The sequence below is a fragment of the Grammomys surdaster genome, unplaced genomic scaffold (genome assembly GCF_004785775.1).
Source record: "Grammomys surdaster isolate TR1022 unplaced genomic scaffold, NIH_TR_1.0 194, whole genome shotgun sequence".
Taxonomy (NCBI): domain Eukaryota; kingdom Metazoa; phylum Chordata; class Mammalia; order Rodentia; family Muridae; genus Grammomys; species Grammomys surdaster.
In genome coordinates this window covers 4,736,960-4,751,619 of record NW_021604639.1, presented here as the reverse complement: position 1 = coordinate 4,751,619, position 14,660 = coordinate 4,736,960, and the positions used below count along the sequence as shown (strand labels likewise).

The window sequence follows — 14,660 nt, the reverse complement described above, 5'->3', positions numbered from 1 at the left end:
AAGGAGGGAGGGAAGGAGGGAGGGAGGGAGGGAGGGAGGGAGGGAAGCAAAGAGGGAAGGAGGGAAGGATGAAAAACTATGCAAAGATTTTGAAAAATATCAGTTCCATTTGTCAACCGCCTTGGTGCAGAGCTCAGTGCCTGAAACACAACGATCAAACATGCTGCACCAACGCAGAAGCTGGAGCCCAATCGGAAGCCTTGGGTTTCCGCTGTCAAGAGCAGAGAGCTGCACTTCCTGGCCATCATCAGCTGGGATCACATGTCACCCACCTGAGTTGTGTCCCTCACAAAGCAGCTGCAGGAATCGGAAGAGGTCACAGGTGAACTCATCATCCTGCAGTACTTTCTCTCCTGCGGGAAGGACAGAGGATGAACAGTGACCATCCCCAGGCGCCCTCCCACTCGCCCCCACCTCCACCACTTGCACATCCAGCTAGCAGCTTTCGGCACCCAGAACAGAATCAAGCCCCAGCCACGGGGCTTCTATCTGAAGCTCCTAGGATCATGCGCTTGGCAGATAGATGTGCTTTTTCTTTATTAGAAAAGAACAGGTAAATCTTAAAATTCGGGTTTCTCTCTGTTAGAAGTAGCAGCATGGGTTGGCAACATTTTACAAATAACCCAAAGGTTGAACCTTCCTTCCCTGATATCTGGTATTGTGAATAGTAATGAACTCTACATCTTTTATAAATATTGGACTCACTTTGCTCCCAAGGCATGACCACATGGTTCACTGGCAAAGCTAAACAAAGCAACACTGAGGGTTTCTTTTAATAAACAATAATTAAAAGATCTTCATGAATATTGTCAACTGCTAGGAATGGTCAACCCACTTTAATTTTTTATCAACTTGTCAACTAATCCAAAAAGGCAGTAGCTCAGGGTTCTCAAATAGAGATATGTCTAGTGGGACAGTGTTTTCAGAGAATGGGGAGGATTTTCCCTGTGAAACCCCACAGACGACTTAGGGGCTTGGCTGAAAGCTGATCACTAACAGATAAAGGTAAGAAGATAAGATGGCTGGCCCTTGGGCAGAAGCCATGTTGAATTTTAAAAAGTACACATACATTATGACTAATGCTGAAGACTTAGGAAAGGGCTTGATCCCTTACCTATTTTGCAATTCACAATCCCAGTTTCCTTCTAGACACAAAAGCACAAGGAAAGAAACAAGCACGAAACAGCATCACACAAATGAAAACTGATTGTTCAAGCAAAAAAAATGTGCAACTGGAGAAAAATGTTAATGTTATGAATACCTTCTTAAGAATGTGTATTATTTAGAAAGAAAAATGATGAAAAAAAAGTTGCTTTGCCAGTGAATGGATGTACTAAGGTAAATAAAATAATAACTGTATGGGCTGGGAAGAGTTTGGGTTGAGAAAGGACACTATGCAATCAATGTTCATGGGCTCACTTAGATGAATGATCGTGGAGACACCAGAGCTGATGGACTTACCAGTCCGTAGTCTGTGACTTTCAAAGTGAGAGGCTTCATATAATGGTAGGGGTAGGAAGCAAAACCATTTTGGTAACTAATGTAAATATTAAAAACGTATATATAATCATTGTACCTGTTTCCCTACTCACTCCCAAGAAATGATAAAATTGCCAAGCATACCAATCTAATGATGCAGCAAATTCAAAGAGTAAGAGGAACCTCCACACATGGCTGATAAGTCCATTCCTCAAAGCTTAGGTCCATGATAGGAGAACAGTTTAGGCTGATAGACAAGCTAAACTCTCCATTGATGATTCTAGGTATCATTTTTCATGAGCCGTATAAATCAGAAGACTCTTCAAAATGATATTGAAATCAAACGATCATGAGTTCATTCAGATATATTGATTCTTTCCCTGTGAGCCCATTATTCTTATTTTTTTATTTCAGAAAATGGAAAACAGCATAGCATGTATGTATGTATGTATGTATGTGTGTATTTTTTTTTCAGTGTTCAAAACGTCAATGGCCTTGGAGAAACTATTCAGAAAAATTAACTCTAAGGTAACAACACTGAGGTAGTCCATCTGTGTGCCTAGCAGGAAATAAATTATAATCAAACTTTCATTACTGCGGCCATAGTGGTGATTTCCTGACTATAAGCTGAAACACATACAAGGAACTTCATTTACTTATAAGCACACCACACACATCAGAAGAATGGGGAAGAGGGGAGAAGGAGGGGAGAGGATGGGTCAAGCCTCTGCTCACTGTCAGTGATGCCAGGTATATCCCAGGATGCTCTGCTTCATGAACTCACTACTATTCAACTAAAATGCTGCCATCGCCCATGCTGCCAGTATGTGGTCTAGTAACAGAGACAGAAGATGGCTTTATGTCTGCAGATGATGTACAATCAACAGGTCTGTTTTGTATTATATGCAAAAGAAAGCCCCCTGTCGGATGCAAACTGATATCAAGTAATGAAATGGAGGAGTCTGGTGGAGCTTTTACAGAGTTGGGATATTTATAATGGTTGCTTAGGGGCTGATATGAATAGGATGAAGCATATCCCTCTGCTTAAGATGCCTCTCACACAGAGGGAGCTGTTTAGATGCTGTTGCTTGTGAGGAGTTTGTTCTTTGCCTCTTAGTTATTTTCATCTATAAGATGAGGTCACTATGTAGCCTGCCAGCAGCTCTTCACCCTCTACAGTATGCTTAGAAATTATAAAGACGGGAGCAAGTGCCTGCCCGAGAGATTGTTACCTGCCCACATTTAATTGTATTTATAGCTTATGAAAATCATCGCCATCATTGAAAGGAAGCTACGTATTCACAGCATTTTAAATTTTCATTGTGAAGAAACCGCATAGATCTTCCTCATTTAAAGTCAGAACAAAACAGTGATGCTAATTTTATGTGACCTAGTAAAGTTAACACACATTGTTGCTACAGTTGATTTACCTGGGTTATACAACAAAGAGTTATCTATTTAAGTTCAATTAGACATGTTGCTGGGGTGGAGATGTGTGTGTCTGTATCTTTGTGTAGAACTAGGGATTATTCAGAATGACCATGACATCATTTGAAGTTCTTAGCCTCTTTCCCTGATAAAGTGTAGTTCGATTGCTACTAATATTAATGTCTAATTAATTGGCAATACTTATTAATAGGTACACAAATTTTACTGGCATACATGAGAATTCTATTTAGTATGCACATAAAAATAATTAAAAAGGGATAGATCTCAAAGACTAGAGTTCCCATTGTAGTAGTGTCCTGTTACATCAATATTTCTAATAATGAGTATCTACATCAAGGGAGTTTCCCCACATTGTCTCACTTAAATAAATCACAGAAATGCCTCCATGGTAATGGAGAAAGTTAAATTCAAACTGATTTGTAGAGGACCTTGATATCTTTATGTGATGTCAAAGCTGAAGAGTTAACACTGAAAATACTGTTAGGTAGTTAGAAACTTGGGTATTTTACTGCATGGGTTTAGTTCTAGCATCACCTTTTGAGAAGCTTCATCATAACTTCTGTAGTTATTTTACAATACAACTAGCACCTAACTTCTTAAAAATAGATTCACAGTTCACATTTAGTGATCATGAGTTTATGCTAGAAATATTTCACTTGAGACTTATAATAATATAAATTAAGTTGATATGATTTATTTTGCAATTCAAGAAACAACTTGGAATGTAGGGCACTCAACTAACACCATACAGTCATTTGCTGGTAAAAGATCTGAGTCCAGACACTGTCAGTACACATCCAAATGTCTCCTCTAGGCCAGGTGCCTTTCTAGGAGAACAATACCCTAAACATGTATAACACCAAAGTCTGATGGAAGAGGAAGGCAGAGAACAGTATATTTCTAGATTTCATGGTCTTTCTGAATCCAGTGTGCCATCCCAGCTAGACTTTATAAAGTTAGCATCAGGAACTACTGAAATCTTTGACTAACAACCATCATATATACTGTATGTTTTTCACATTATGAACTTAACATTTTAGATCCCAAGGAAAATATTTCCAAGATGTGGTTTGGGGAAAATGTAATGATTAGCTTTGACTGTCAATTTAACAGTCTGGAATCACCTAGAAGATGGATCTTTGGACATGCATATGGGGGGTTATTTGATTATGTTAAATGATATGGGAAGACCATCTTGACTGTGTACAGGACTGTTCCTGAGTGAGGGAGTCTAGACTGTATTCATAAAATAGAAAGAGTGAGCTGTGTATAACATTCATTATACTCTGTTTCTTGACAAGGGCTTCAATGTAACCACCAATTCACGTTCCTGCTGTCTAGTTCCCCCACCATGATAGACTGTGCCCTTGACTTGTGAACCAAAACTGAAAACCCTTTCTCCCTTAAGTTGCCCTGTCAAGATGTTTGATCCTGATAGGATCCAGAAAAGAAACTAATATAAGCAGTCACCTTGAATTTCCCGCAATTGAAAAAAAAGATATCAGGGTGACTTTTGTTACTCAAGTGAAATAAAGTAGCCACATGCAAATATCCCAACTTTGGGAGATTGCTTTCTCTTAAGCCAGAATGCTGGCATCTCACTGGTCACTTTTCTCCTTGAAATTCCTACTGTTCTTATTTTTTATTCATTAGCATTCTGGCTGACCCCCCTCCTTTCAGATAGTTATCACCTTCATCCACAATGTTGCCTGAAAATCCAAACACATCAATCCAATGAGAATGTTCTCCAGATAAAAAGTTGTATTCCTTAATTGATGGAAAGTCTACTCTGAAGATGTCCCTACAGTCTGTCATTATGTTGGCCACTGTATCTGGAGGACCCATGGTCTGTTGGCCATTGTCTTTGGAGGATCCATGGTCTGTTTATTATTGCAGTGTTTCTGAGAAATCTCTGTATTTAATGTCAGGGCAGCCCTTTAGATACATTCTTTTATTAATGACCTTAGAGACTTCATCCTAGATGTGGCATCTAACTCTGCTCACGATGTCACTTATTTAAGATTCTGCTATGGTGACAGGAAGAAACAGACATTTCTTACCAGGGTAGAGGAGACCTTCCATGGTTTCCCACTGTAAACTGAAGCCTTCCCCCCAACAACACAAGGGAGAAAACTGCATATTCAACATTCTACAAGGCTAAATGACTGATCTAATCAGAATGTCTGTCATTTGTGGAGAGCTAGAATGTTTCAAGTCTGGAACCAAACTACCTTAGACTACTTCTGCCCCATAAATCACTAGTTAAGGTGACTTAACACCACTGTAATTATTAGGGGAATCCTTTGTAATGCACAAACAACCACTGATATATAAACAAAATGGCACCAGATAACAGCTGAGGCCTACAGCAGAGAGTTCCTCACCTTTCTGAAACCCACCTACATGATGTCTCCAACAATGTACTTACAATATTTTTATTTATGGCTTTCTTTGCTCTGTAACTATTAAAAAACCTTCATTAAACTGCTACCACATTGGGGTATGGTATTTATGGTATTTGAAATAACCTTAATCTGTGTTCCCAGATCTTAGTTTCTTAAGGATGGATCAAGAATCAAATCTCTCCTATTCTTTTTGAGACATGACTTGTTTTTTTTTCCCACTGATATCATTAACTCTCTACAGTCTACACTAATCAAGTGGTCTCTTCGATCTGACTAGTTTATTCACAATTCTTGCTCCTATTCTGTACACTAAACTTTCATGTGTTGCTCCTCTACAGGGAGTCCCTGGCTTCAAGGACTCCCACTTCAGGCCAGATTTCACCCCTATTATGAAAAGTCAAGACCCCAGCTGGAGGAAATTCCAGTAAGTCTCATACAGAGAGTCTGTTCTGAAATTGTTTGTGTGTGAATCTCTATATAACATGGAATTTTCACAAACTACCCCCTCCCATGCCCAGGACCCCAGCCAGCACATTCCGGGTATTCAGATTCCATTAAGTGCTTCAAAGGTTTAAAAGGAAAGGTATTTGGTTTCATGAACCAACGTCAAAGTCTTTCCTAGAAGTAAGGGGAAGAATAAAGTATATAGGACACCAAGAATCACTTGTAAACGGAATTTGAAAAGAGAGAAAGCTAACACATGACAAAGCAATAAAAATACTTTATATAAGAACATAGGTAGCCAATCTTTCATGGTTAATAGAATTCTTTCTCCTTAATTAATTAAAAGTTAATCTTGTTACTTCAACATCATATGAATTTGGCAGTCTCAACAAATATTAAAACTTTGGGGTAAATAATTTTTAATTGAGCTGAGATTGGCGAAGTTTATTTGCAGTTTACTGTTCAGTGGGTATTTATTTTTAATCAATCAAATTCTATAGAATCAGATCAACTTCAAAGTTTTATCTTGCTTATGACCATCTATACAATGATCAAAACCAAAACACAATCTCTTCTGCTGTATTCCAGCAGAGTTTTTAAAATAAAAGCTATATGTTCAGGCTCCTGATGGTGAGGTTAAATGCTTCTGATAAAGAACAAGCTAAAATCCGAGGATGGGATGAAAATATTCATATACGCATTGTCTATTTCTTCATTTGTTTGTTTGTTAGTTTTTCCAAGACAGAGTCTCATTATGTAGTCCTAGCTGTCCTGAAACTCAGGATGTAGAGCAGGGTTGCCTCAAACTCACAGAGATCCACCTGACCCAAGAGCTGGGATTAAAAGTGTACACCACTATGCCCAGCAGGCAGAATGTCATTTGTAAGAACCTATATTAATATAAAAACACATAGAGAGGTAGAAAGGGGAATACTGAAGACACCACACCACCACCAAATACAGTTGCTGAAGGCTTTCTGGGTTTTATTTTGGTTTGTTTCTTTTTTTTTATTTGTTTGTTTGGGTTTTTTTGTTTGTTTAGTTGGTTTGTTTGATTGATTGTTTTTAATTGGGAGGTAGAGGTCTCTGTCAGAATGGGAGACATTTAGTAGAGAGCAGGAACAGCAGAGGAGGCAGGGACAGACAAGGCAACAACTGCAGTAAGAAAACAAGAATGCATAGCATTAGTCCAAAATCTTGATATGTAAGCCTGAAACTAACTCATCTTTCCTAATGGCATTTTCCTGATTGGATTAGGAATAGCATCAATAACAGTAAAAATTTCAAAAGAAACAAAAGAAAAGTAAAAGAAAAAAAAGAAAGGCAGGAAAAAAGAAATGAAAAAGAAAGGAAGAATTTTTTGAAGCTTCCATAAGAAGTGGAAAAAAAAGAAAAAAAAGAAAAAAATAGCTCAGCTCATGGAATTCACAGACTCACTAAAATAAAGCAGCATGCCTGCATTTCCACTTTGGCCTTTGCAACACAACTATGTGATATCCACTAAGTCAGGTCACCTTCCCCTCTCATTTCTCTCCTTACCCATAACACCCTGCCCATAGCTTCCCTTACTGGAGGAACTCTGGGCAGCAGAACCTTCACTCATGTAAGCTGGTGAATTTTGTAACTGTGGTCATATTATCTCCACCAGGAACTGGCGTCACTTCATGGAAACATCGTGTTAGGCTGAGAGGAGGAGAGCCGACCATTGTTAGCCTCGTGCTGGGCCTGTGTGCTGTGAGTCTCCAATGGACCGTGGAGATTTTTCAGAAGGATGTCTGATTTTTGTCCTCCTCTAGAGAGGTGTGAGCTTTTTTCCGCTTTTATGGAATATTAAATAAACTAATGGGCTGAGCACAGCAATAATAGACACACACCCAAAGTGAGTGACTACAAAGCCTCTTAAAGTAGGGCTGGCGATGGGGTAGTGCTTTCAAAGGTCAGGGATCAGTGGAATGTTCCAGTATGTCTCTTTATTCAAAAAGCCTTGTGGACATACTAGGCTCCACTAAAAATAAGTAAATAATAAATACATAAATGACTCCACCCCCGCTTTCTTCCTCGTTCCTGCACTGCCCTTCAGAGGTTACAAAAACTATCTCTTTGAAGGCAATAATGGTGGCACTTTTTTGAGTTGTTTTTTTGAATCAAATCTCAAAGATGAAAATTAACTTTGATGCCAAAGGACTTTTTAAATCTGTGATATTTTTAAAGGAAGAGAAAACAACCCTGTAGACCTAGTGGCAGAGTACACTTGGCTGGTCATAGGTCACTACTCCTCATGTGTGTAGATTGCCATGCACTTGATACAGTCATAAAGCCACAGTATGTTCATGATGGACACGCCACAGGGGGATAGGCGTATACATCCTAGGACTCCTTCATTCACACAGTTGCAAACACTGGGCCCTTGAGGACCATTGTGTAAATGAGTGAAACACAAGAGAACAAATTAAAACAACATTATTTCAATTCTGTGGCTCCTTCATATCTTGTATATGAATAGTCCTTCAACTTCACAGAAATAGGACAAAAAGAAACAAAGTTTATAAATGTTAAACAAAGTAACAGGATGCAGGATAGACATGAAGTAAGCTAGTTACCAAAACAGACAATAAGAAGGAAAAGAAATGAACAAAACAGTCACTACCAAGTATGTACACACAGGTAATCCCAGACAAAAAGCAAATAACCAAACAGCCGCCTGGTTTTAATAGTTACCACGCTCATGAGTGATGACTGAGGGGAGGAAGGAGGTACATATGGAGTGGAGGAAAGAAAAGGAAATGGAGAAGAGAAAGAAGTTGAAAGTAGGCTTTTCGCTTACTATTTGTAACGAAATAGAAGAGTGATTCATCAATCCAGGTAATTTGTGTGATATGAAAAATAATGCAGAGACAAAACCCACCTCTTAATGAAAGACGTACATAATGCTCACACCCTAGTGGCCACTGTCATGGCCTCTCTGATTGGGAGCTAAAACCCCGCTCTTCTAATTCACATCTGGCTGACCCAGGAGGAAGCTCCTTGTGTGTCTATCTTCCTTTTGTTGGAAAGGATTGATTTTTTTTCTTCCTGTTATGTGTGTGTGTGTGTGTGTGTAATGTTTTCATATGTGCATGGGTGCAAACGCATGTGGAGGCCTGAGGTTGATGCTGGGAATCGTCTTTAACACCACTTCCACTTTATTGACTGAAGCAAGGTCTTACAGTTGAACCCAGCGATCATTTCTATGGCTTGTCTTGCTAGCTAGTTTGCTCTATGGAGCCCTTGGCTCTTCCTTTTGAGGTTAGGATTCCAGGTGTGCCACCATGTTCACTCAGCATTTGTGTGGGTTCTGGGTATTAAACTCTGGTTCTGACACTTGGGAGGTAAGCACTTTAACCAATGAGCCTTCTCCCGGAGGCCTGGGGTGGATAGAAACAGAGAATGAAGTTGATGAACTAGATTTTGTTCAGGGGCTGAGACATTCTATAATAAGTGCAAAGGAAACTAAATTAACTTTAAATTCTGACCTGGGGAGTGAAACTTTGGATAGACAATTCATTTATGCTTTCGTATTGTACAGTTGAAAAACACCCAGAACTGTGAGATGCTGGAGGCAGGCCGGCCTTGAGGTTTCTAATATCCCTTTGTTCTCCCACGGGGCCCCCAGGGCAAGAAAATATCAGAAGTGTTAGAATGGTGCTGCTGATCCTCTTGGCAGGAGGAAACTAGATTACAGGACCAGATGGTTTGAAGGTGATGGCTGTATCTACACATTAAATAACATACAAGCCACGTAGGCCTTACAGGGTCACAATATGTCCCAGAGACAAAAGGCAAGGAATAGTAAGGAGTGGCTATTTTTCTTATTGGTGAGAATGAAAATACACAGACATAAAAAAAAATTAGTTCATTCAACAATATTTCAGGATGGTTGTGGAAAGCTACAAACGGCAGGTAGAACAACAGTTTGTTTGTTTTAGAAATTATTAAATAATTATTAAAACAAACTGTTTGTTTTAGAAATAGTTTAGAAATAAATTAATCCAGGAAAGGATGCAATGTTCTAAAACTAATCCACTCCCACTGGGCCGAGTCTAAGTGAGATCAAGCAGACACAGCCAGAAGTAGGAAGGGCTGCACAGACACTTGAAACAACTTTAAAAACATCAGACTAAATAAAAATAAGAAATTGAAACAAAAAAAGTGAAGATAGTTGTTCGTAATAAATAATCCTAAAATGAATGAGGTACCACCAATGGCTCCTGCGTTCAGGGCATTACCTGGCAATCTTTCTGTTGATAGAAATATGTATTCAGGGGCATGTCTGAATAAAGCAACTACAATTATTCAAATGTAAAACCAACCCTTTTTCTTTTTTAATCAAACAAGATCTGGACTTGAAGAGATGAGAGAAGGGGTAAGTGTGGGGACGGGAGAGATTGAAGGAGATGAATGAGCGGGTGATTGTCCTAAGGAGGGAGAAAGTGAGCCTGCAGCATTTTAGACCAGATAATGTGAAGTATTATCTCTTCTCTCTGGCATTTTTATTTTGTTGATAATTCGACAACAAGGGTCTCTATCTCTTCTTAGTCTTTTACCTCTTTGTGACTAACTCGGTGAAAGGGCATGGAGAGTAGTGTCCGCATTGATGTAGAATGTATTTTAGAGGTATGGTCCACGTGGATTTTCAAATGAGCTCTTAAGCATGTTATCTATCTCCCTGCTTGGAAATGTACTTGCAAATGAGTACATCTCGGGGAAAGCGGAGACAGGGGCCCTTTCCATTGAAGTGATCAATACCTGATCCTTCCTCAGTCACCATCCCAAGTCCTTCTGCTTTGTTTTGCCTCTCAAAGGCATTCAGGTCCAGAACACTAAAATAAAAAAGACATGCACAGGGTGAATAGGTCATTTTCTTTGTTCAGGACAGCAAACACTTACAGAACAAAATGCCCTCAGAGGGGAACTCCATGGTAACATAGGCTGAGAGCATTTTCTAATCCTCTGCAGTCCATACTCATTTTGCTAGACGCAGACCAACCAGTCTCTCCCCAGAGCCCACAGTGGATCATCTATGAGAAAGTCAGTACGAGGTTCACAGATTTCAGCTCAGAGACATTAGTGTTAACAGATGTGCAGAAATACAAAGGCTGTGTTTCTGCAATTGGAACTGTTTGTGTTAAGCTTGAATCAGGCTTGTCAGTCAAATACTCTCTGAACATTTTTAAATAATGTAAAAAATAGAAAATGACAATTACTGTGAGATAATTAAGATTATCATGAAAAAAATAAGAAATGTCCCCGTAGAAAATGGCCCTCAAAATTACCAAATTATATTCAATAGAATTTTTCTGTTTTCCTTTGATTTAAGCTAAAACTGGTAAGGCTTATTTTCAAGTATGGAGAATGTACTTCATTCTCAAAGCTCCCTATTGAAGCCCACAGCACAGACTCTAAAAACACCCACTAACATGGTACTTAAGACATTACTATCCCTCTAAAATCCAGACAGGTATGAAGGCATCACCTGCCCATCTCTTAAAGTCTTTGTTCATCAACAATTCTGGTTTGACTTATGACATCTGCAATGCCAAACAAATACTTTGAATTGAAGCTACAGGGTAAAGCAGGAGCAACCACACATCCTCACCTGCAGGACTGCATGAGGCCTGCCAGGCTCTGGAAGAAGCCTACATCCTTTTTCTCCTTCAGGTAATCCAGCATCTTCTACAGAAACAGAGAAGCCACACGGCTGCTGAGCACAAACGTATTGTTGGCTTTTTAAGTAAAGAAGCATGCAGAGACTCATAACTGGTCCAAGTCCTGAGAATATGTGACTTTTGGACACTCAGCCTTCAGTGAGACATCTCTGTCGTCCCATGAGGGAATATCACAGATGAGGGCACGGAGACCTCAAAGGCTGTGGGAAAGGATGGAATATTGTGGAGCACCATCTCCTGGCTATGTGGTACTCTAGCTCTCAGTGGCTGTGATTACTCAAAGGAGCCCCGCCCTGCACAAAATTGGGATGGTCAACATTGCATCATGGAGGAGGTTAGAGACTGACAAAGCCCATCCTTCTGTAAGGATCTTTAGGTACTTAATGATGGCTGGAGGAGGAAGAATCATTTTCTTCAGTGGTACAGCTACTGACAAGTTGCCTGTGCTCCTTTGAGTAATTAAGCCCTAATTGAGCTCACTGGGCCATCAAAAGACAAAGAAACACAGAGCGGAAACTAGTTGGGAAGAGGAAGGGGAACAGGGGGAATGGGAGGGGAACAAGAGAGGATAACAGTACTGAATATGATCAAAATATATTTATTGTATATACATATCTATGAGTCATAATGAAACTCACCATTATGTATAAACAATATGCACTAATAAAGTTTAAATAAATAATCAAATTATGCTTTCTATTCTTAAACAAAGGAAGTCTATGCACACAAATATCTGTGTGGCTATTTTTTCCCCTGAAAGAATGATAACAAAAAAGTGAGACTGATATACACTGGCAGGTGTGGCTGTAACCGAACAAGAACAACCATGAGCACTATGTTGGGAGAATGATACTGGGAATTCTTTCCTGCCTCTGCTTAAGTATGTAGACATTCAGATGTCTACTCCACATAAGCGTTCATGTGGATATTACACAGGTTTCCAGGAAAACAGGGGTTCTGTGAGCAGCATCAGCAATGGAGAGCTGGAGTGACTGTGCTGACGTGGCAGAGCCTCAGTTTTTACCATCTCCGTCCGAGCATCTGAAGTAGAGCGGGAACCATTGGCCAGTTCGTCAACTCTTCTTCATTCTCAGAGGGGTGTTCAGAGTCCGGGATCAATACTTGGGTTAATCATGAATTTACAACGTGCTAAAGCAATGCCTAAGTCTGTCTTGTCATTGGATTGTTACAGAGTATCACAAAACTATGTCTACAGAGTTTCAGATAAAAAGTATTGGTTGGATTTTTCAACTTTAAGATGTGCAATATGGATACATCTTCCATAGAATGCATACATTGAATTTGAGATTTTTATTCTTTTCTTGTGATGGCTATGTTCAGTATAATGTTCTCATACAAAGCTAGGGGGCACCAAAGAACTACCATTCTGTCTACAAAGGACTGGGACCAGAGGGCAAATATCTCAGCCTCTAACCACACACTGGGTTTTGGAGTCATGTCATCCCATAGGACAAGGGTAGTAAATAATGCCATTTCAATGTGTGATAAATTTATCAAACAAAAATCCCACTTCTAAGTGGGAACATCATGAGATAACAGAAGCACTTAGAAGGGCTTAGGGGAAGGCACTGCTTGGCTACATAAAAGTAAAGAGATCTGTGTGGAGGAAAGGAAGACAATAGAGGGAAAGGAAGAGGGAAGGGACTGGAGGGGCTGATGGGAAGGCAAACACTATCATATAACATGAAGTCTTTGAAAAAAAAGTGTCATTATGAAACTTAGCACTTCATAAGAGAAATACGTGATAATGAAGTTTATAAGGCAAATAGAAAATTGTATCATGTGGCTTCCTCAACAGTGTTAGTTACCTGCTGCACTGTGGAGTTCCCACCATTTAAAATAGCAATGCCCAGCTTCAAAGTAGCAGCCACCATTGGTCCAGTTTCACCTTTAAAATAGAGAAACAGTAGAATTCCTATCATTCCTCTTGTGGTGCTAACTTACCTCAAAAAACAAACAATGAAAACCCATGTTTTAAGTCCTTATTACCCCATATAGATCTCTGCTGCGGGGGGGGGGGGGTTGGCTAACTGATGTGTGTACTAGGAAGCATAAACACAACCATACCACGGGGACCTTACACTGCTACACTGCCAACATGTCTACTATATTCTGTATAATGTATTCGAGAAAATGTAAAAAGAAATGGGAAGGAAACTTGATTCTGAAATACTGAGGCCTGAAAGTGCTAATGACCAAAGCTTTCGATCTATTTTAAGGTATCATCTGAATGAGTATGAGCTACTTAAGGCTCCCCTGAAGGAAAATGTCCTGTCCCCATCCAAAAGTGTGATTTTAATTTTTGGTATGTCATTCATCACTTTTAATATATGTGTATACTGTTTTTATACATACTTTCAGTGTTAAGCTAGTAGAATAATGACAAAACATAGTTGTCCAACATTGGCTGGATTTTCTTTCTATCTGTTTTACTTCTACTTAGGGCAAAGGGGTTTAATAGCATATATATTACTTTTTAAAACAGCACTACTTTTCCATTTGTCTTCATTACCTTTCCCATTTGAGTCCAAGTAACAATGAAAGTGTTGTACTCATGTCCAAACTACATAAAATCATTATTTAACCTTCAGCCTTTCTTGTTCCCTTTTCTACATGATACACTGTGCTCACTTGTACTAGGCTTGTATGTAATATACAAAATATAATAATACATAATCTATAAAATTGGCTAGATACTGCATATAAGGAAGGATGTGAGAATTTTTTTCTGATATGGTATGACCTCACTTAATGCTAGACATTCCAAGCCTAGCCACTGACACAAGCTATAAAAGAGGATATGAAACCAACTGTTTTTCTAACTCTAAGTCTAAAGTATGTATTTTTTTCTCTTTGGTGGTAGGTAAGTGCATAAAAATATATCTGATAGTGAAAGTATACAAGTGTTAGCTTCACACTTCTGTTCCAAGTGTGAATTCTAACTATACAGAAGTTTAACTCATTGAATATTCTTTGTGTCTGGTTAATCATATTTTGTGATTTAATTTTTGAAACTTTTAAAACTATATTTAGAAATTAAAAATGTTTCCACAAAGATGTTACTCGCATGAGAAAAAATACTCTTTAAATGACTGGTTAATGAAGTAGGCCATCTCTTGTTGATTTTAAATGTCTAAACATTTCTATCAAAATTCAG

At 39.0% G+C, this 14,660-nt stretch overlaps 1 protein-coding gene across 1 annotated transcript in view; it reads right to left on the bottom strand.

Annotated features, from left to right (window-relative positions):
• Ryr2 (ryanodine receptor 2) overlaps positions 1 to 14,660 on the bottom strand; it is a 424,465-nt gene that overhangs the window by 47,671 nt on the left and 362,134 nt on the right. The window contains exons 83-86 of the mRNA XM_028769855.1: positions 13,312 to 13,391; positions 11,413 to 11,489; positions 10,563 to 10,636; positions 273 to 353 (exon numbers count right to left, since the gene is read on the bottom strand). Coding sequence (XP_028625688.1) covers positions 273 to 353; positions 10,563 to 10,636; positions 11,413 to 11,489; positions 13,312 to 13,391 — 312 coding nt within the window. The remainder of the gene's footprint in view (positions 1 to 272; positions 354 to 10,562; positions 10,637 to 11,412; positions 11,490 to 13,311; positions 13,392 to 14,660) is intronic.